The sequence below is a fragment of the Sciurus vulgaris genome (assembly GCF_902686455.1).
Source record: "Sciurus vulgaris genome assembly, chromosome: 3".
Taxonomy (NCBI): domain Eukaryota; kingdom Metazoa; phylum Chordata; class Mammalia; order Rodentia; family Sciuridae; genus Sciurus; species Sciurus vulgaris.
In genome coordinates this window covers 104,095,873-104,118,513 of record NC_136463.1, presented here as the reverse complement: position 1 = coordinate 104,118,513, position 22,641 = coordinate 104,095,873, and the positions used below count along the sequence as shown (strand labels likewise).

General features: G+C 41.9%; 1 protein-coding gene across 1 annotated transcript in view; it reads right to left on the bottom strand.

Moving 5' to 3' along the window:
• The window catches only part of KIF5C (kinesin family member 5C), a 185,408-nt gene that overhangs the window by 78,030 nt on the left and 84,737 nt on the right, over positions 1-22,641 (bottom strand). The window contains exons 3-7 of the mRNA XM_079134394.1: positions 15,961-16,034; positions 8,725-8,829; positions 4,186-4,234; positions 3,857-3,912; positions 2,626-2,713 (exon numbers count right to left, since the gene is read on the bottom strand). Coding sequence (XP_078990520.1) covers positions 2,626-2,713; positions 3,857-3,912; positions 4,186-4,234; positions 8,725-8,829; positions 15,961-16,034 — 372 coding nt within the window. The remainder of the gene's footprint in view (positions 1-2,625; positions 2,714-3,856; positions 3,913-4,185; positions 4,235-8,724; positions 8,830-15,960; positions 16,035-22,641) is intronic.

The following is a 22,641-nucleotide window of genomic DNA, read 5'->3' as shown; positions in this document are numbered from 1 at the left end:
GCTTGGGAGGCTGAAGCAAGAGCATCGCGAGTTCAACACCAGCCTCAGCAATTTAGTGAGTCCCTGTCTGTAAATTTAAAAATACAAAAAAGAGCTGGGGATGTGGCTCAGTGGTTAAAATGCCCCTTGGTTCAATCCACAGTACCAAAAAAAAAAAAAAAGAAAGAAAGAAAGATAAAAAGAAAAACCAACAATGTGGTCCTGGCATACAAACAGGCACACAGACCAATGGAAGAGAGTAGAGAGCTCAGAGGGAAATCCTTGCGGATATAATCAAAATAATTTTTGATAAGTTGTCAAGATCATTCAATGGCAGAAGGACAATCTTTTCAATAAAAGCGGTTGAAAAAACTAAATGTACACACCAGAAAAAAATTGCTCCCTTAGATTATGTATAAAAATTAACACAAAAAGGATCAGAGATCTAAATGTAAAAGTTAAAACTAAAAAACTCTTAAAAGAAAACAAAAGGGAAAAGCTTCATAACATTGAACTTGGAAATGACTTCTTGGCAATGACACCAAAAGCACGATCAACAAAAGGAAAAATACATTAATAGCACTTCATCAAAATCAAAAACTTCTGCACATCAAAGGACACTATCAACAGAGTGAAAAAGCAATCCATGAAATTTGAGAAAATATTCACAAATCATGAATCTAACCAGAGATAGATATCCAGAACATATAGAGAACTCCAAAAAGTCAATAACAACAACAACATTATTTAATGGTAAAGAACTTGAATAAGCATTTCTCAAAGAAGATACACAAACTAGCCAATAGGCACATGAAACAGTGCTCAACGTGACAAATCATTAGGGAAATGCAAATCGAAACCACAAAGGATACCAGCTGACACCCATCAGGATGGCTAATACACTCAGAGAGAGCAAATAAACAGTGTTGATGAGGATGTGCAGAAAGTGCAAAAACCCTTATGCACAGTTGGTGGGAATGCAAAAGGGTGCCCCTGCTAGGGAAAACAGTACTGTGGTCACTGAAGAACTGCAAGTAGAATTGCCAGAGGATTCAGCAATCAATTCCACTTCTGGGTAAACACCCAAAGGAAATCAGGGAGTCTAACAAATATTTGCAATCCATGTTTATTGTAGCATTATTCACAGCAGCCAAAAGGCGGAGGCAACCTAGAGTCCATTGATGAATAAATGAATAAATAAAATGTGGTCTGTGCATGCAAGGGGATATTAGTCTTAAAAAGGACCCAGGCTACAGTGTGGATAAGCCTTGCAGACCTTATGCTAAGTGAAATAAGCCAGTCACAAAAAGAAAAATACTATAGGATTCTACTTGCATGAGATACCTTATATGAAATACTTTGTCATGAGACAAAGAACAGTGGCTGGGGGAAAAGGAAAGGAAGTTAGTGTTTAACGGATACAGATGAAAGAGACCTTGAAATGGATGGTGGACACAACGTAAATGCCCTTACTATCACAGAACTGTATACTTACAATGATTACAATAGTAAATTTTATGTTACCTATATTTTACCATACTTAAAAAAAAAAAAAAAACTTGGCAGAATGATTAGAATAATAGTCATGTTCTGAACCAGCAGTTCCAAACCAGGGGCCAAAATGGGTTGTCAGGTATGCCATGAATGACTCACGACTAAGAACAGCTCAAGAAAGACAGGGAATAACTTCTTCCAGGTACATGTGTGTTTGAAGCAGGACAGAAAGGAACGGAGTTTGACCTGCATTCTTTACAAGGCCAGGCTCACCTATTAAATTTGCCACATATCCAAATATCATCTGATACCTTGTTGGTGCAGAGAAAAGGTTGCAAATTATAGTTCTGGATCACACACTCAAAGAAACTTGGGTACAAGAGACTTCCAGAGCCTAAACCAATCAATGCATGAATCTCTTCCACAACACGACAGTGACCTCACTACCTTTCCAGGTAACAAGCCTCACTAAGTACCAGCTTAGAGTGTTCTCCTGTGGTAGGTCAAATCCTGCCTTCTGTAGCCTCAGTTGTCCAGTTGTTACACCCATTGAAATCAGAAAGAGCAAGCTGACCCTCTCAGTCAATGTCAGCACCGCAAACATGTTAGGATACTCCGCAATGCCCACAACTCCTCTCTAGATGTTTTTTTCTCCTACAACTAGAAATCCTTAGTTCCTTCAGCCTCATGTGAAATCTTCCTCATTTGTCCACTTACTTCCCCCAGATAACGCATGGAACTTCTGATGCTCTAGCAACACTCATGGCTTCCCTGATAATGCACATGCCAAGGCAGGACAGTCAGCCAAGTGAGCTGATCATCTGCTGTTGAATTTTTTTTTCAACCTGAGTAATAAACACCATGGTTAAAATGAATAAACTTAGAAGCTGACTTCTCAGTTTGTTTTCCCCCAATGTTTAGGCTGAGGCTGTTATCAGGGTCCATGTGTCTCATCCAGCCATTTTCAAAACCCCGGAGTTTTGGGGACAATAAGGACGTCTTACCCAAGGGGCCTGGACAGGTTTGTGCTGCATGTGGCCTGGTATCTGGGGCCACTGCTGTCCTGTGGCCATCCCCTGTATTCCTGCATCTGCACCTCATCAGCCCCCAACCATGTCCCATGTCATGGGAAGGAAATCATGTGGTGCTTACTTGTCACCGCCACGTGCCGGTTGGCTTTGCCTTCGTCTATCACATCCATGACCTCCTCGGGACTCGACACAAACCGCTCGGTACACCCCTGGAAGGGAGTCAGAAGCAGATCGATTGCTCATTGGAAAAGTTAAAAAGCAACAATATTTTGAAGCAGCTAAACACTTTCCCATTCTTTTTAGAGGTACAGATAAATAGAAAAGCTGCAATGTTGATTCAACAACTTCTCCTTACCTAGGGCTTGAATTCTACATTAAAGAGAAGAGTGAGCAAACCCTAGGAAACCTAGGAGAAAACCATAAAAGAAATGCTGGATTCTCCCAGGTTTTTGAGCACATATTCATATTCAACAGCAGTATTTTCAGGAGACAAAACAGAAGAAGAAAATCCATGAGAAAAAATGCATGAAGTACAACTTGACCTTCCATCTTTATTTATTTACCATGTTAGCCATCAAGAGACACTTTGAAGTTCTACATACAATGCTATGATAGACTTCTAACTACAAAGTATATACTACTGTGCTCAATGCTGAAGCCTTTTTTTGTTTTCGTGCAGTACCAGGGATTGAACCCAGGGGTGCTCTTCTACTGAGCTACCAGGTCCTTTCTTCTCTTCTGTTTTCTTTTCTTTCTTTTTTTTTTCAATTTTTTATTTTGAGATGGGGTCTAGCCAAGTTTACCAGGCTGGCCTTGAACTTACGATCCTCATGCCTCCGTCTCTTCAAATGAAAATGATGCTGAGATTCAGGAGGCTGAAGCAGGAGGATTCCAAGTTCAGAGCCTGTCTCAACATAAAAAATAAAAAGGGATGGAGATGTAGCTCAGTGGTAGAGCACCTCTGGGTTGAATGCTCAGGATCACAAAATAAATAAACAAATATTTACAAATAAATAAATAATTTTAATGTGAACAAAATTAAATAATTTTAAAATAATACTATTACATAAAGAGAGCTGGGGTATAGCTCAGTAGTAAAGTGTGTGTGCTTCAAATAGTCGCGAGACCTTAGTTTGGTTCCCAGAACAAAAGAAGATAATCCTAATTTATGTAAAGGATAGATACAATTAAAGAAATCAAATACTGATTTTTTTCAAAACCAAAGAATATAAGGAACATGAGTAAATACCTATATGGATTTCATAGATAATATTCTGGGCATCTTGTGTAATAATTCTTTCAACAATGCCTGAACAGAAATCAACCACACCACCCATCAGTGTTCTTCATACCTTTACATATGGGACTCTGTTTTTATCTTCATGAACAGCCAGATTTGTCTTGGACACTGTACAGATGATAATGATGACATGCAAAGAAGAAAAGAAAAGTTAAAGACCCTGTATTGGAAGAAAAATAGAAATTGTTGCAGAAGATAGGCAAATCTAATCTTTTTGCAATTTGCAAGGTGAAGCTATATCTATGAAAAAGCATATAGCCTGAAGGCAAGACAAGATCTCTATAAATTTTCATCAGTTCCTCAAGCGGAAGTGCTGTAAATCGTTTCAACCTCCTGGACTTAAGTTAAACTGCAAATAAAGACAAGCATTCAGTTACTCACCATCAAGTAAGTCCCTTATCTTGTCCAAGTAGATCTCAAAATAGGAAACCTGGTTAAAAATAAATTGAATTTGGAATAGAAATGCCACACTGTACTTCAAAAACATCATTATTAGAAGTCATAAAAGCTTTTGTTGTGCATGGCTAAGAAGAGCAAGAGAAGATGCAAAAAGCCTCTGCTACATATGGACTGCCTCCCCACACATAGCAGCTCCTTTGGTTTCCTCTGGTGTCAGTCACACTGTGTGCCAGACAGTCATGTACAGGAGGACTCCAGGCTCTACCTTAGACAAGCACCAAGCAAACTTCTATGTATGACAACAGCCAGAATGGAAAACATCCTCTGCAAGTAAGTTCAAAAATCAGTAGACCTCACCTCAATGCCTGATACTGACAACCTCATCAGATGTAAGAAGAGCACTGGGGAGGACATGGGCAGCGTACTTGGAAGTACGAGAGTTCAACAGGTAACTGGGAGAGAGCTAGTGATGGCCAGGTTTGGAGTCTAGGAAAGATTTGAACAAAATGTGCTTGAATAAAAGAAACCAGGCATGGTAGCGCACACCTGTAATCCCAGCTACTCAGAGGACTGAGGCAGGAGGATCACAAGTTCAAAGTCAGCCTGGGTAACTTAGCAAGGCCCTGTTTCAAAATAAAAAGGACTGGGGATGTAGCTAGGTGGTAGGATCCTGGGTTTAATCCCCAGCCCCACAAACACACAAAAAAGACAGGCTGTGAAAGGAAAAGAAGGAAGCCTTCCTAATAATTATTCTCAAACCTCAGCCCCAGAATCACTTGCATCAGCATCACCTACAGAATTTGTTAAAATTGCAGACCCCTGAACTCTACTGAAGCCCTATTGAATTAGAATCTCAGAGACTAGAGAAGGGCCTAGGAGTCAGCTTCTAAGTTCCTCAGGAGATACGTATGCTGGCTGATGTCTAAGGACTATAAACTCAATATGTGGTCTTGGGAGTTTAATTCACTCACAGCCAAGACCCCAGACCTTCATTTTCCCATCTGTCATACAAAGCCCTTAGACCTTATGATGTCAAAAAATTCCCTCGAAGGTATCTACACTGTTTACATTTGACTTCTGCCTCTCAGATTAATTTTTTCTCCTCCATGTTTGTGTTTTTGAAATCTAAACAGGGAATAACCAAAAAGAAAATATAGTCATCCACCATAGAATGAACTGTGCCTACAACAGTGGTCCCATTAGATTATTATTACCTCCTGACAACGTAGCTCCCTTAGTTTGTGTAAATTTACTCTGTGATGCTCGTGGAATAACAACATTGCCTAACGATGCATTTCTCAAAATACACGCTGCCATTAAGCTCTCATAACTAGCTATAGAGTTGTAAAGCTGGGCTGTGACAGCACAGGTAAGCCTTCACCCCTTGTCCCAGCTTGGGACTAGTCCTGCCTCTAGGAACATGAAGACTCCCTCCCTGGTCTGAGTTCCTACCCCAATTCAGCCCTAGCTTATTGTCATTCATGTGCCTCAGTAACTTTTCAGTCACGGGGAGCCTTGAGGTCCTGGCTTTGAACCTTGAAACCTGTAGATGGGCATACTCTCCTGGTTGTCCATATCCCTAACAAAATCCTACCTGAACATCTTTTTGACACCCTCCCACCCCCATGACTCCATCTGTCGAGGACACACCCAGCTGACATTGGAAGGACCCACTGCCTCCCTACTCTCTAAATCCGGTTTTGGTTACTTTTCTGCAGTACTGGAGATTGAACCCAGGGCCTGTACCACAGACCTCCACTCCCACCCCTCACTGCTGACACACTCCTGCAGCCCTAATTCTTAAGCCTATTTGGCCTCCAATCCTCAATGTCTCTAATCCGACCCTTCCAGAAGCCAACTCCACCCTGGTGCCAACCTATTCTACTTATTTCCGAATTGTTCGATTTCCATTAAGGATTTTTGGTTACCTCTGAGATCTTAAACATGTGGATTATATCCATAGATTATAGAGAATAATAATTACATCTAAAAACACAGTCACAAATTAGATATTGGCAAACCTGACAATTAGAATCCTACTTACATTTAATAAAAGTAGAGGTAGAGTTCTGGTGGATTAATTTCTGCTTTAGGTGGGGGGGGGGGGTCTAATGTTGTTATCTTGTCATTTCAAATACTTTGTGAGACCAGGCAGAAGGAAAATAGGCATTGTTTGGCACTAAGAAAGAACATGTTCAGAAATGGTGTTTAAAAGGACTGTCGGATTCATTTCAAAGAACAGAATTTCAATTTTGCTTTGATCTGATCAGCTCTCTTTCTTTTGATTTAGTCTGTCAATACTAAGTTCAAAACAGAATAGTCAACTGCTAACTTATCTACTAATAATTATTATTTATGAAAAAAGAAAACATAACTATAAATGCAAAAAAGGGAACCTGAACTATAAAATTCAGCTATAGAGACTTAGAAAGTGTTATTCCTCTCCCCCCACCCACCTCTTCATGCTAGGGCTGTTTTTATCTTAATAAGATTCTAACACAAGGCACTATTTCCAGAGCAGTAATTGGTTTAACATCTTATTCCAGGATTATCACATAAGAACCCTGCAGTAGTTGAAGGTATTTAAATGCAAACAGTCTTAGAAAAGCACTAAGCTTCTAAATCTTGATCCCATCAAAGCAACAAGCTTCTGTATCCTTAGATATACCAAAGCCTGGGCAAGAAGGAGAAGCAGGCTTTAGTCAACAAAGGGAACTATAAGAAAAAGTGATTTGTTGGATGTTATTTATAATTGGACAAACAGTGGTTGCCTTCTTTTCATGTAAATTTGGAAAGGTATAGAGCAGATATAAAGGAATAATAATGTAATGAAAAAGGTACTGCAGGTGGGGTTGGTCCATTCTAGGTTCTTTTCTTACCTTGGACCATCTAACCCTTGCATATTTCAACTTCAGTTTCCTCATCTCTAAGCTACTAGGTCCAGTGCACTAAGGCCAAGCCTTCAGGGAAATCTCTCAGTTGACCTGCTGGGCTCTGAGGCTTCTTAAAACTGCTCCTTCTTGCTGGGCATGGTGGTGCATACCTATAATCCTAGGTATTGGCTCTCAAGGCTGAGGCAGGATTGCAAGTTCGAAGCCAGACTCAGCAATTTAGCGAGGCCTGAAGTAACTTAGTGAGACCATGTCTCAAAATAAAAAATAAAATAGTCAGGGATGAAGTGCAGTGGTTAAGCAACCCTGGGTTCAATCCTCCAGTACCCAATTTTGAAAAGCTGCCCCTTCTCCTCCCCTTCCTGTCAAACCTGTCTCTAGTAATAGGGATGAAGATCCAGACACCATATGCATCTTGGACACAGCTAATCATGGCAAAGGGCTACCTAATCTAGCCTAGGTCAATGAGCCCCTTCCCAAGGGAATGTGGAAGTGGCATAAGGACATGCAGAAAAGGAGCTGCTCTGTTGCCCAACTCCCTCCCCAACAAAGACAGGAAGATGGTTTGGGAGTAACAGAAAGAAGAAAAGGAAGGGAGCAGAAAGCAGGACTATAATGGGCTATGGAGTTACTTCTGGGAGTGATGAAAATGTTCTGGAATTAGATAAGGATCATGACTGCACAATTTTGGGAAAATATTAAAAACCACCAAACTGTACATTTTAAAAGGATGAATTTTATGTATATGAATTATATTTCAATGTTTTAAAGTTAAAAAAGAAAAGAGAGATAGAAAAGAGGGCTTGGATTTCCTGCCCTCCACAGCCCCTACTCAATGCCTGCCATCAGATCCTGTATCTTGTGATGATTTCCACTACTTGCTTAAAAGGGTGGCCTTTAGTAATCTGCAAACAAAGCAGTTCTAATGAGTATACCCTTAATACCAAATATTACGATTTAACAGCTATAATAAGAAAATAGAAATCTCTCTTTCAATTTAAAGTTAAGTCAGAGCAGAGGTTCTGATTTAAAACAAAAACAAAGAGGAGAAAAAAAGGAGGAGGAGAATACCCTTCTCCAATATATTCCAGAGTATGCTCCTAAAACACCAGCCTAAGGGGGACAAAGCATACACACCTCCCCTTTGCAGAGAGGAATTACCCAACAGCACATTTAAACTTGTGAAAATTTGACAATGTTCAACAAATCATTTTCCCAGTTTATGTGGCCATATAACCCTTTACTCTGGTAGCCCACGTATTAATAAACCAAGGGATTATATTCCATGGAACACACTTGGGGGAATGCTCTTTAATTCCAAACACAGACATATTCCAACCTATCCACAGGAATCCACAGGGTAATCCACAGGAATCCACAGGGCAGAATTCAGCAACAATCAAGATGATTCTATCCCAAAGAGGGCATTTACTCTCATTACCTCAGTATTTCAAGGAAACCGTCCAGATGGCTAGGTACAGGCCTATGTCATTAAACAATAAATAGGGTTGTGCTTTCCATCATTTGAAATAGACAAGATCTTCTTTTATATCTAAATAAAAGGAGGGAGACTGAAAAACATGATTTTGGGCCCAGTGTCTTCTTTTGGTACTCGATCTATGGCACTTACCTTGATGTGAAACTCCAGGTTCTCATCCATGGAATAAATATGGTCAAAGATATCATGTGCAATCCTTGGGATGATTCCCATGAGTTGAGGGTCATGCAGCTTTCCCTAATGGGTAAAAAATACAAATACAGGCAGTTAAAGAGTTCTGGGAAATATGTGCAAGACAGAATGAGTAATCCTGGGTTTCTTAAACAGAACTCCATGGAGAAGGGAGTATCCACACTTGGGCTGTTGGATCCCTTGGGTATCTACCTGAAGTGCCAACACACCCAAATTTGGCAAAATAACTCAATATGTTTAGTCTTTTTACCCAGGAAAGGGTTGTTTTCTCAGGTCCTGAGACCCCATGATATTCCCTCCTGCTGCCACTCAGGACAGCAAATGTATGCACGTGAGTAGTTGTGGGAGGTGGGGGGAAGGGGGCGGGGTGGGAAAGGCAATGAGAGGATATGGGTTTTATTTGTGAATATTTGCAAATTGACCAGAACCTACAAGTTCAAGTAAGTTAACTTCTAGAACGAAATCTCCTTGAGAACTAAAATACCTAATTTCATTAAAGTCATCCTTGCTCAATAATTTTTAATTACCTTATTCTCAAAGTATCTTCAGTATCATTTTACAGACCAATCAAGAAAATCCACTTCATCAATTTATTTTAAAATCTGTAATTCCCAGCCTGAATTGTTCAAAAGATAATTTTTGGCTGTTTCTAATACTTCACATTAGGGATATTATCATATTCTTTTTTTCCACTTTCATTCATTATACCTAGGCGGGGGTAAGGAATAGAGGAATTCTTCTGCTATTTGAATGATTACTAAATCCTATCTTTTTTCCAATACTGGGGATTGGACCCAATGCCTGTGTGTGCAAGACAAGAGCTCTACTGAGCTACATCTCAACCCTTTTTATTTTGACACAAATTCTCATTAGTTGCCTTGGTTGGCTTTGAACCTGCAATCCTCCTGCCTTACCTCCCAGGTAGCTGAAATTTCAGGTGTGTGCCACTACGCCTTGGCCTTAAATCCAATTTTAAGACCCAGAATTTTCCACCTCTGAAGACTTTCAGGAGATGGCATGGGGGCTGGAGATGCAGCTCAGAGGTACATGTATAAGGCCCTAGGTTACATCCCAAGTACCGGAGACAAAGAGGGAGGCAGAAAGAGAGACGCCATAGGATCTGACGGCAACTCCTAAAGAAGGGTTCCAGAAGCATTTAAAGCAACAGCCTTAGTGTGGCTCTAGGCATGCAACCTCCAGAGAGTTTTCTAAGCCTACAGTCAAATGAGCACTTGGGTTTTCTCATGGGTGATAAACAACCCATTAGTGCAAAGACCCACAGTCTGCAGGTCTACAATGATCATGGTAAATGAAAACCCAGAAAATTTTCCAGACCTTTAGGAAGTTATAAACCTTAGGAGTAAACAGAACTGAAAGCAAAGCACAAAACTCAGTTTTCTATTCAGTATTTCAGGGATGCCCAACAACCTTTACAATTTTGACCCATATCCTTGTTCCAAATAGGTCCAATGCCTGAAAGATCAGCTTTGTTTTCCTTATTTAATCCTCTTTCCTTCACCATAAAGTATCTCTCTGAAAGTCAACATTTGTGTTAGCAAAAGCAAGAATTCACCTGAATTTGAAGGGTAGCTCAGGAAGCACCTGGCATTATGGGTCCTCCTTTTGCACACCTGACTCCTAACACTCCCTTGTATTAAAAGCAACAGAAAAATTGAATTCAGATATGTTTGTCTTTTGGCAATACTCTTACCTGGAAAAATGGGTAATTCTCTGGAATGCCCTCAGCTATTACAAATAATAAGTCATTTGATGGATTTACATCGCTTTTTTTTTTTTTTTTTTTTTTTTTTAATACTTGTGAGGCAAGCACTCTACCAACTGAGCTATATCCCCAGCCCTACATTGCTTTTTAATTTGACTATATTCTCCCTGAGGATGGCCAGGACATTTAAAATTCCCTCTACCACTCAGGGAACTTAGTACAGTACTTATTGCATAGAATTAGTTCAGAGTTTAAGTTAATAGGATATATAAAGTGCTTAGTGACACAGGAAGGGCTCAGTAAATGTTAGCATTGTAACATTTAGTTCATGGTAGGTTCTCAATGAACAGTGGTTGGGACTTATTTGACCTGAAGAGTCTGAAGCACACCCTCACCCCAGACCATTACTATGTAACTACTACGTATCTGTTATGGTTTGGATGGGAGGTGCTCCACAACAGCTCCTGTATGAATGCAGGAATATTCGGAGGTGAAATGATTGGATTGTGAGAGCTGTGAGATAATCAGTCTGTCCTCATTTGAATGGACTGAGTGGTAACTATAGGCAGGTGGGGTATAGCTGGAAGAAGTGGGGGCATGCCCCGGAAGGGTTTCTCTTCCCTGTGACTCCCTTCCTCTTCTCTCTGCTTCCTGACCCCACCATGTGTTGAGCTGCTTTCCTCCACTGGGCCCTTCAGCTATGATGTGCTGCCTTACCTGGGCCCAGACCAATGAACTCAGACATCTGTGGACTGAGACTTCTGAAACTGTGAGCCTCAAATAAACTTTTCCTCCTCTAAGTTGTTCTTGACAGGTATTTTGGCCACAGCAACCCAAAACTAACACAATACCTTAGGAAAGCACAACATACGGACACTGAGAGTTAGGGACTTTAAACTGCAGAGGCCATCATAATCATGCAGCTCATCACAGCCCTGGACTGTAGAGATTTGGCAGAAACAGTACCTACGGTAAAGAGACCTCTTTCTGGTCAAATATCAGGACTCCATATAGCAACCAAAAGGCCTCTCTATGCAAACCTCCACAGCTCTCTGATAATTCAAGACAGTCTTTTAGCCTTTCCATAACCAAAGATTGAGTGGTAATCCAAAAATTTTTCTACCTAACTCAATTTGTTCTTCAGGATGTATTCTCTTTCATCAGATTCGTCTTCTAATTGATTCCTGGCTTAAACTGAGCCTGCCAAAGCAGTGTGTGTGTGTGTGTGTGTGTGTGTGTGTGTGTGTGTGTGTGTGTGTTGGTATATGGTGTTATGTGAGGCTTGTGTGCAGTAGCTGTGTGTGTTTGGTGTGGTATGTGTGTTATGTGTCTGTGTTTCTTTGTGTGTGAGTGTGATGTATATGGAGTATGTACATGTGTATGCATGTAATGTATATGTATGCCAAGGTGTGTCTGGGGGTGTGAGTGTGTGATATACATGATGTGTGTGTGTGGCGTATATGTGTTAGATATGTGGAGTGTCTCTGTGTAGTCTGTGTCAATATGTGTGAGTATAATATACATGAGACATGTACACGTATTTGTATGTAATCTAAGTATATGCCAGGGGGTGTCTCGGCATGAAGTATGTCTGTGTGTATGATGTATATGGAATTTGTGTGTGGTATGTGTGTGTGTAAGGTATGTGGAATGTGCGTCTAATGTGTGTGGGTGTGTATGAGAGACAGAGATCTTCACTGATTCTGTGTTGCCTTGCAGATGAAACACACACATGCAGTGCATGCACACGCACGCACACACACACACACACACACACACACACACAGAATGCACAGGTCATAAACAGTGGTGAAAAAGCAGAAAGCTACAGAAATTCAGGGAATGGAAAAGCCCTTCCAGCTGGGGTGATAAAAGGAGGCTTCCTTTGGACCAAATCTTGAAGGATGGGTCAGATTAAGGATGGGCAGAGACCACGCGGGCAGAGGTGAACCCGAGTATAATGAAGTGTGGGAACTGAGGAAGAATGGTGCCCATTTAGAGAACAGCCTAGCTGGAGGATTAGGCATGACCTTGAGGAACAAAGAAATGAACTGCTTCATCCTCCTGTTCCTGCCAGACAGCAAAGAGGAGAAACATTTTTATAACTGCATCCTGTACTATTCCCTTCAAAACTTTCACCCACTGAATGTGACCTCTAGGAGCTGGTATGAAAGAAGAAACAAGACCTAGGCCGTTGGCCACTGAACAAGACTCTCTTTGTTCCAGTGCCAGAGGCCCCCTCGACCTCCCAAGCAAGACAGAGTTTCCTGAATCACTTAGGGTGGGAAAGCAGGCAGCCAGCAGCACACAAGCACCAGGCACTCTGCCTGGTTTTGTTCAACATCACTCAGCAGGCAGGCAGCCCTGGCTCCAGGGCAGCAAAGGCTGCACCATTCAGATGACCCCAGGTGTCCCTCTGAGCAGAAGGGAAAACACGAGGCGTCTCCAACAGTCCCTGTCAGTGCACTACAGAGGGCCACAAACGAGGCACGGACCTCAGGCTCCCTTCTAGCATCACACACGGAACAAAGAGGAGGCCAGAGCTGCAGCCAGCACCCCGGCACCCTCAGGGCAACCTGGATGCTCTGCTGACAAGGCCATGGCCCTCGCATGATGGCACCTCCCAAGCTTAGCAATAACGCTGTCCAGTGATTCATCTTCTTACTGAAAACCCCCCTTAGACATTCCATCATGAGGAGCTAATCTTTCCAATTTTATGTAGCTTTGTGTTTGTTTCCCTCAACGAAGATAATGGAATGACCACTGGATGTCAGACCCAAAATTGGAGGGATTAAAATGAAAAATAGCTTTAAAATGTGACATCTCTGTCCACTCAGGAAGTTAGCATCCCCCCTTCTGGATGCCTCTGAAAGATCACAATGCATAATTCTGAATACATAAAATCGTCCTTTCAGAGGATGCAGACCCTGCAGAGCTTTTTTGACTTAATTGCATTCCAGAGTCCTGGATTTCTTGGTCTCCTAGGCTCTGTAACTTCAGCTTGGGACTTCTCCTTTCCTCTGCTTTCCTCTTAAAATATCCCCTACCTTTCTCCAACCTATAATTACCCTACAAAAGAAGAGGATTCAGCAAGAGGGCTGGGTGGCAGAGGAAAAGGACTCACGTCCACACCAACTCCTTCCAGGTACAGGCATTAATGTGTGATCTTCAGAAGTCACAATAAGAAATTCATAACTTAACATCATCTTTTTGAAACCAAAGATGCAGAGGCAACAGAATTTAGGCAACTGGAGGTGATACCTGTAGTGAATTCAGTTTCCTTCGGTTTGCCATGAGTGCTCTCTGGGCAGGCAAGCCGAATTTACACCTAGAGAGAGAGGCGCCAAGGGCTCAAAGGCCTCTGATTTAACAAAATGTCTCCCATGCTATTATTAAAGGGCTGGTGTAGCTCTTCCCCATCACCTTACACCCATCCATTTCCCCCCAGGTAAGATATTAACCTGGGGAGCAGAGTCTCTCTGTTATTGTCTTATAAATTTCTGGCATTTAGCAAATACTCCATATTTCCCAAAGATGTATGAATCACGAAGCTTAAAAGTGATTCTAATAAGTGTTCCCTACGAGTTTGGGGGATTTTAAATATCGAGAATTTGTTTTCTCTTTTGTATTATACAAAGTTTGATAATTTTCAAAAAAAAAACAAAAAAACAAAAAAAAACCCTTAAACCTGATGGATTCCATCATAAGAGGCCACAACTCCCTCTCTTGTGTCCTGAGAGCTATGAGGAGTATTCTGCCCATTGGAGTGGGTGGGCCTCAGAAAATATGTAACTGCAGCTTTTCTAGAATCTAAAAGTTCAAGGACTTGAGGCCCAGAAAGAGAGGCCTGAGGTGAGGGCTGAGGCAGAGGGGCACTGCTGTGGGGTGCGAGAGGTGGAGACTTGTCCCCTGGGCAGACACAGCTTATGTGACAAGGAACAGTCCTGCTCAAGAAGAGGTGGTGATAAACCTCCTGTTTCTCTAATCTGCAGTCTCTGAACCACTTTGTCTCCAGCAAAACAGGTGAAAGAGAGTCAACATCACAGAAATGAGATCCCCCCCTCCCCACCCGCATCCTACCCAACACCTGAAATCAGTGCATGCAGAACATCAGAGCCCTGAGGATTTTAGCCTGGTGCCTTTGAAATCTCCTCTTCAATAGGAATGATTCATAAGCTAACCCTGTTCTGCAGCAGCCGTCTCCATGCTGTTCCCAGGAGGGTAGGTAAATGAAAACACCTTAGCTTGAAGGATTAAGGATTCAGCTTTCCCTGCTGCTTGTAAGCTGAATTATAAGAAACTGCACAGAGCAGTTTCTTATAATAACCACTCTCTCCTCCTCTCCTCACCTGTCAGGTGGGCCTAAACTTCAGAAGAATTTTCCAGCCCTGAAGGCCATACAGGAGCCCCTGGTAAAAAGGAGGAAAAGGGGCAGTGCAAGGGGACAGTTTGGTCCAAGATGTGCCTTGTTTAGAAGACAACTTGAAGTCATAGAGACCTCCAGTGACAATATAGAGACAACAGTGTGAGCTGGGGTCACACCCTTGGGTGTCTACAGGGGCCAGATATGCAAGTTAGTGAGGAAGAATGCTCAGTGTAAATTCATGTCACTCTTGGTGTGTGTGAAGTACACTAGGGTCTGCTGGAGAGGCCAGCCCCATGAACATGGGGTAGCCAGGGTCGTGATGTGGGTAATATTTTAACAAATGTTTTCTGGAGCCTTTTCTCCATGACAGCTGCTGTTGCATACACAGGAAATGTTAATAGAAAGGCCAATGAGACAGTAAAAGTCTCTGCTCTAGGGAAGTCTGCTTTTCATTTGTGGGGAAACTCACCCAGTGTGGTGAGATCTTCAGAATGTTCACCCTATGACGGAAAAACCAGAATTGTGCGAAATCATCCCATTTTAAATACTGTCTCCAATTTATTTTTTAACCACAACACAAGTCAAACACTAGTATGTTTGTGGGTTGCATGTGGTCTACAGGTCAACTTCTTTGCATCCCTGACCTACTTACTCTAAAGAGACCTGCCTCCTCAGTGCAAATGACTTTCACAACAGGCTGGACCCCAGTTCATAAGCATACTCACACCACTGTTCATCCATTGATTTGTTGGTTGCTGTTTATTGCAGTGCTAGTGATCAAACCTGGGGTCTCTCAAATGCGAGGCACACACTCTACCACCAAGTACATCCCCAGCCCCGTTGATCAGATTTTAATAGAATTTATTTCTACATTTCAACAGAGCTATCAACAAAGAATTTTTTTAATACTGAACTCTTGAGACTTTATTACTGCTATTTTAAAACTGCTCAAAGACATAATTAATTGGCCAAACATAACTGTCTCCATTGCCCAGTAAAGAAAGCCACATGCCCCTCAAGTTTTGCCGGAGCACCAGTTCCACTGGGTCATTGTAGAGATGGGCGGCACAGCCCGCTGCAACATTACCTCCATGGTGTGAGTCTTCCCTGATGAAGTCTGTCCATATGCAAAAATGGTCCCATTGTAACCTTCAAGGACATCTGCAAGCAAGGAAAACAAATTACAATTATTTCATTACTTTGGTTCTTTGGTGGTGTTGATACATATTTTAAAACTGCAGTTTCCCCATGACCCATCTCGTTTTCACTCAGATATGTCAACTGCATGTGCATTTTAAGGAAAATTGTGAGTTAAGAACAGAAATGAGGGCCTCCACGGCTCCACGAACAGAAAAAAAGGTGGACTCACATTTCTACGAATTCATTAATGAAGAGGAGGCAGGCACGGCTTCTCCCAGTAACATTGAACTTACAACACAGATGTCAAGCAGAAAGCTATTTTTCAGTAGAAGAATACCTGAGTTTTCCTCCCATTGATCTCTTCAGAGTAGCTGGGGGAAAATGTTATCTGTGCTCTAAGTCTCTGGAGTGAGGTTAGACTAAAATGTTTTGCCTAAAGATTTTGATGTGGGTCAGACCAAACGCTGGCCCAGGCCAGCGCCTTGGGGAAGTTTCTCACGTTGGCCCCACCAGAGCTCTGTCACAACAGACCAGCTGGGGAAGGGATGAGGCCTCATGCTGTAAATTGACATCCAGTCCGCCTGGAAACCAGCAGGCCCTGACTTAAATTTAATGCCTCTGTGTTTTCAGTGTTGGGGCTAGCAAGGAGGCCCAGGCCCATCAGCATCAGGAATTTCTTTTAATTACACTAGCAACACACTATGTAGGCCCACACACACGGCAGGCCGCTTCCATTTCACACAGGGAGGAGGGGAGGCGTGCAGAACGGAGCTGCTTTCTGCTGCAGAGCTGAAGATTATCTGTGGGAATTCTTTCAAAGCAGCAGAAGTGATTAAAATATATTCCCTCCTGCTTTCCCCCTTCATCCACACAAACATCACCGAAATGGAAACAATGCATAATTAATATCCCCCATCCGCCATTCTGCACAAGGGGAGGAAGTCTTCATGCATGCAGACGGCGAGGGCAGGGAGAGACCCATACAGAGATGTTCTCTTCATGGCCCCGTGAGAAAAGCAAATCAGGCCATCAGCTCCATCCATCCACTTCAGAATGAGGGGGAGGAGAGTCCTCTCTGAATTTTATGATGCTGATTTGCTTTTATTTTGTTTTGCTGGGTTTGCTGAATTTCTTTTAATATATATTTTATTGATCTGAGGTTGTGGAATATGAATTGGGATCAGAAAAGAAAGAAGATTTTCCTTTAGAAAGCTAAAACAGAAAGAAAAATTAAGTGGCAAGATTTTTTTATTATTATTTTTAATCCTAGCAGCCCTGAAGAGTTTGTGTCAAGCTGTACTGAGAGAGACACAGAGTGGGGAGGTGAAGTGGGGTGGGGAATGTTCACACTTATCAGACTTCTGGAAATAGTTTCCTTGGTAACAGCAGAACAAAAATTTGAAAAAGTCAGTGTTAGGGTTAAAGGCTCAAGTTTCAGTTTTCATGAAAATGCCAACTTGCTCAGAGAAAATATTTCTCAGGCCAGGCATGGTGGTGCACATCTGATAATCCCAGCTACTCAGGTGACTGAGGCAGGAGGATCCCAAGTGCAAGGCTGGCCCAGACAACTCAGCAAGACTGCCTCAAAATAAAATGAAAAGGGCTGGATATGTAGCTCGATGGTAGAGTGCCACTGGGTTCAGGTCACAGTACCACCAAAGATTCCTCAACCCTGAAGACGGTGGCCAGAGCAGAGTGCCTCTACACTATCATGAATATGATGTGTTATGGGGGACCCAAAGGAAACAGGTCTCACCCTTCAGTTGTGCTTTCAAAATCCTACATTCATAACAAACAACTCTAGACAATTGGAACCTGGTCACAATTACAACACTAAACCTTTTGTTTATTAGAAATTAAGCATCTCAGCCAGGTGAAATGGCACACATCTATAATCCCAAAGGCTCAGGAGGCTGAGGCAGGAGGATCTCGAGTTCAAAGCCAGCCTCAGCAAAAGTGAGGCAACTCAATGAGACCCTGTCTCTAAATAAAATACAAAATAGGGCTGGGATGTGGCTCAGTGGTTGAGTGCCCCTCAGTTCAATCCCCGGTACCCCAACACCCCCCAACCACCAAAAAAAAAAAAGAAAGAAATTAAGTATCTCTCCCCAGACTGATCATTGGCCCTCATGCATGAAAGGACCATGACCCTAGGTGTGAGCAGCACAGTGCTAAACAGACCAAACAGGGTTCAGCTCCCTCTCCTTCTCCATGGGGTAGCAGCCTCCACTGGCGCCCTACAAGTGTTCATGAACACAACAGGGGCCCAGGAATGCTCTAACAACCTGCTCCACCTAAAGGAAACAGCTCAGAGCTCTGGCCCTACCCATACTAAGAGTCCAACCTAAGGTTCCTCCTCTGCAGGAAGCAAGGGGCCAGGCAGCTTAATGCATCCAACCAAGTCCACTCTCCAGCTTTCTGCTGCTCCCCAAAGCTCCCGGGTTGTCTATGAAAAGGAAAGCTCATGATGGTTCTGCTCATTTTGTACCAAGCACACGGGATTGTACTGGAAGAATCCATTTCACCCTAGTATTTCAACAGTGAGCACAATTTAAGGAAAAACAAAACAAAACTTAAAACAAACTCTGGTTGACCTTTAAAGCATTTACAATCCTGTTACAATTAATACATTGTTGGAGAAGCTCCCCAGCGTGTTCAAGGTTGAGCAGAAATAAGGTTGCTCTCTACTCAGTTCTGAAAAGACAAGACAAAGGTCCTTGAATCTCGTGTTCTCTATTTTCTCCTAAACTCTACGTTTGGGGGCTTGTTTGTTCAGACTTTTTTATTTTTGGTAGAGAAGAAACGCAGGAGGAAGTCAAGGACAAACAGGGTGTGGAGGGGCTGGACCTCTGAGCCAACAGGAAGAGGAAGGAGCACAGGATCCACTCGGGAAGACAGTGAGAGACGGCCTGTGCTCAGTGCTGCGCAGAACACACACTGCTCAACACAAACAGCCCACAAAAAGGCACTTTCATCACACTGAATGGCAGACAGTTCCTGGGCCTGAGGAATGCATTGTTTTAGTCTTTGCCAAAACAGAGTGACTATTTCTACACAACAGTCATCCTCTGCTGGACAGAACCTTTCTTTGTGATGGGCTCTGGTGTGATGTGATCTCAACTCACACCACACAGCCTGTTGCACCCCACGAGCCCAACACACATCCATCCAGCAGCCAGACAAACCCCAGAGAGCTTCTACTGCATGTGCCAAGCACCTTCTCATCTCCCTACAGAGGAGGGAAAAGAGCAGGATATTTGAAAATCCCCATTGCCTCCTTTTGCAAACTTCAAAAGCCCAGGTGGTGCATTCTGCATTTTGCTCTGTTCTGAGTTAGGCCTTGCTGGAACAGAATGAGTTTCATTGTTAGGTAAGAATTTGGGAACCTAATCAGACCTACACATCATGTTCCCAAGGAGGTTATTGTGGCCTCCTACCACTTCTCCAGGTGAAATGGTGACTGTAGGGATAGTGGCTGACAGGTCATTCCCAGCTTGCAATCCTAATCTTCTACCAGCTAATCAAACTGTTCAAACAGCCCATGACTGTGGATTGTAGAGGCAATCCAGCTGAATACCAGTGGCCAAGGAGAATGCCCCGCCAGCCTGAAGGGCACTCACTGTGCCCAAGTAAAGGCATGCTGGGTTTTAGAATAGAAATGCACCTTATGATTGGCAGACTGCCAGGGCCACCACAAGGCTTTGGAACCACAATTGCTATTCTCTTTCCTTTACTCTCCTCCCACACCATTCCTATCCCTGTCTTTTTGCAATGTTTAGTTAATAGTCCATATGTCCTGAGAGAAAAGGAACTCAAAATAATTATTTTATGATTGTTTTTAAATGTTCATTGTACACCCACCAGAAAAGTAGGAGCAGGGTAATTCAAAAGAATATAAGTCAGTCAGACAAACCAGGCTCAAGTTCCAGCCCCATGCCTTCCTAACTGACTTGGCCAAGTTACTTCATCTCTCTGAGCCTCTTTAGTGTTAGAGGATTAACATTGCTCACACCACATAAAGTTAAGATTTAATACACAATAACATGTAAATCGTATAGGGGTACGTGATAGATGATAGCTAAACAAATATATTTATTCTTTTTTTTTTTGTAGTTGTAATATGAACAGAATGCCTTTGTTTTACTTTGTTTATTTTGTTTTTATGTGGTGCTGAGGATTGAACCCAGTGCCTCACATATGCTAGGCAAGTGCTCTGCCGCTGAGCTGCAGCCTCAGCCCGATATATTTATTCTTAAGAACCATGTAAAATATAATAGTAAAATAGGTCTGAGTATATCATCCTAAGGTTAAAACTTTTTAGTCCATATTGCCTCCAGGATTAAGTCCCTTAATCTGAATTTCCAGCAAACTTGGATTGGATCTAACATTTGCAGTCTCATCTCTTGTCATCCCCTCTGCACCATGTGCCACTCCAAGTTGCCCAAGTAAGCATACCACATAATTTGTCTTCATGTTTCTGCCACTCCCTCTGCTTACACATGCTACCATCCTTAGGACCCAGCCTTTCCAAGAAGTCTTCTTAATTCTCCACTCCCTTGCCCCACCCACAAAAATCAATATAGAAAGTGGTCTTCTTCTGTGCTCCCCTAGCATTTTGCACACACCCATCTTAAAGCACATAATGCCTACGTGTTTGATAATTATGTATGTGTCTGCCCCTTGCCCTATACTCAAAGTAACTTGCAGACAGTATTATGTATCTTGGTGACTCCAGTCCCTGGCAAGACTTACACATACATGGTAATAAGTGGCTAATACTATTTGCATAAATAAATGAAATTTAAAGAAATCAGAACTGAAAAACAAGAAACCACCTACTCTAGCATCTGGATAGTCCATATCTAGCTAATTTGGAAGGCAAATGCCCAAGTGGTTTCTATAGGCTGGGACAGTTACCAGGACTTCAACAAAGCACCTAGTAACCATGGTATTTAATTCCTAGGCACCCACAGGCACCCACAGGCACCTTTTCTACATACTGTCCTGGTCATTACAAACCTATGACCTCTTCTCAAAGAAAAAAACATTGTACATATGCTTCCAGACAATAGTTTGAAAAAACATATCAAACAAAGATGGGAACATGGGAGATGCCAGGACTCTACAACTGGAAATATTTTAGAACCCAGCAAAGTTGTAGGAAATGAAAAAACTCAGAGAGAATAAAGCCATCTAGTAAAATGGAGTCATCCAGCTCCTCAAAATCACTATGGATTTAGATAGCCCGGAAAGCAAAGCTCAATAGTCTACCACATTATCTTGAGTCAGGGAACCATGGTAATCTTCCGAATCATTCAGTTCAAGTCTTGGCATCTAGAAAAAACACCATCTCCCAAACCTGACTTAGTAGGACTCCTTATGGCAAGTGATACCTCAACTACACTGTATTCCAAGGAGCTCTTGCCTACATACCTTGATTTTACCTTGGCAATGCAGAAATACACAGCCACTTCCCTTCATATTCATCTCAGTGGATATTTTTAAAAAGTTAAATCTGGCTTCATTACCACCCCCCTTACAATTTCTTTTGAAAGGGCAATCAGGTACTCTTCATTACTACCAAATGAGTATGCTCATATCATGTTTATGGTGCCCTAGAAATGTCTGTTTATCATATCATGTGTGAGTCTGATTTTATTCAAAACGGTTTTCTTTGTTGCTCACGGTATATACGGGGTCTCAAGTTATCCACAGTTTGGTTGTGTCCTCACAAGACTTCCCAGGGAATGCCTATTTCTTTTCTTCTTCTTAATTTATTTTTTAACTGATATATAAAAATGCAGAAGTTGTACATATTAATGGAAAACTGCCTATTTCTGACACTTCAAACTGTAGAAAAATCCAGACATTGAAAGAGGCCCACACAGTGAATAAAGACTCAAAGATTATCACTATTGTTTGTGAATCACAGGCATTTTTAAAAATGGAATCCATCCATTTCTAATTACATTGGCTTAGAGGGAGTGGGATGTATTTAAATGGCCTTCATGCTTAGCACAGCGTGTAGCAAATGCTATTTGCTTCTGGTAATGAAAGGGGAGAGGGAAACAAAAAAAAGGAAATTCTGGCATATATATGATTAATCTTACTTTAATAAAAATAGGAATAAGCTTGATAATAAAGGGAAAAAAGGGCTGAATAGAAGCAAACTAAGAAATATATGCTTCGAAAACATGTTTAGATAGAGGGAGAGGTGGGGAGAAAGGACCTAAGAGAAGGCAATATCAAAGTATGTTATAGGCAAGTGTGAAGTTGTCACAATGAAACCCATTGTTTTGTACAATTAATATTCGCTAACAATTACAATTAAGCGAGAAGCAGGAGAGTAAAGAAGAGAGAAGACAAAAATTACCACCAGATACAGGCCAAACTATTAATTCGAAAAGAGCTCAAATTCAGGCATATTTTTTTTCTCTCCCCTTTTCTATCATAATCTCACTGTGAAGACCTTCAAAATTAATTGATGTCTGCAACAAGAATGTGAATAACCATACATCTCAGCAAGGAACATTACATACTGACGTGAGTCTCCCACGCAGGTGTCCAGGGTCAAAATTAATCTAACAGATGTACCCAGGACTGATTTCATGAATTTCAAATAGTTCAG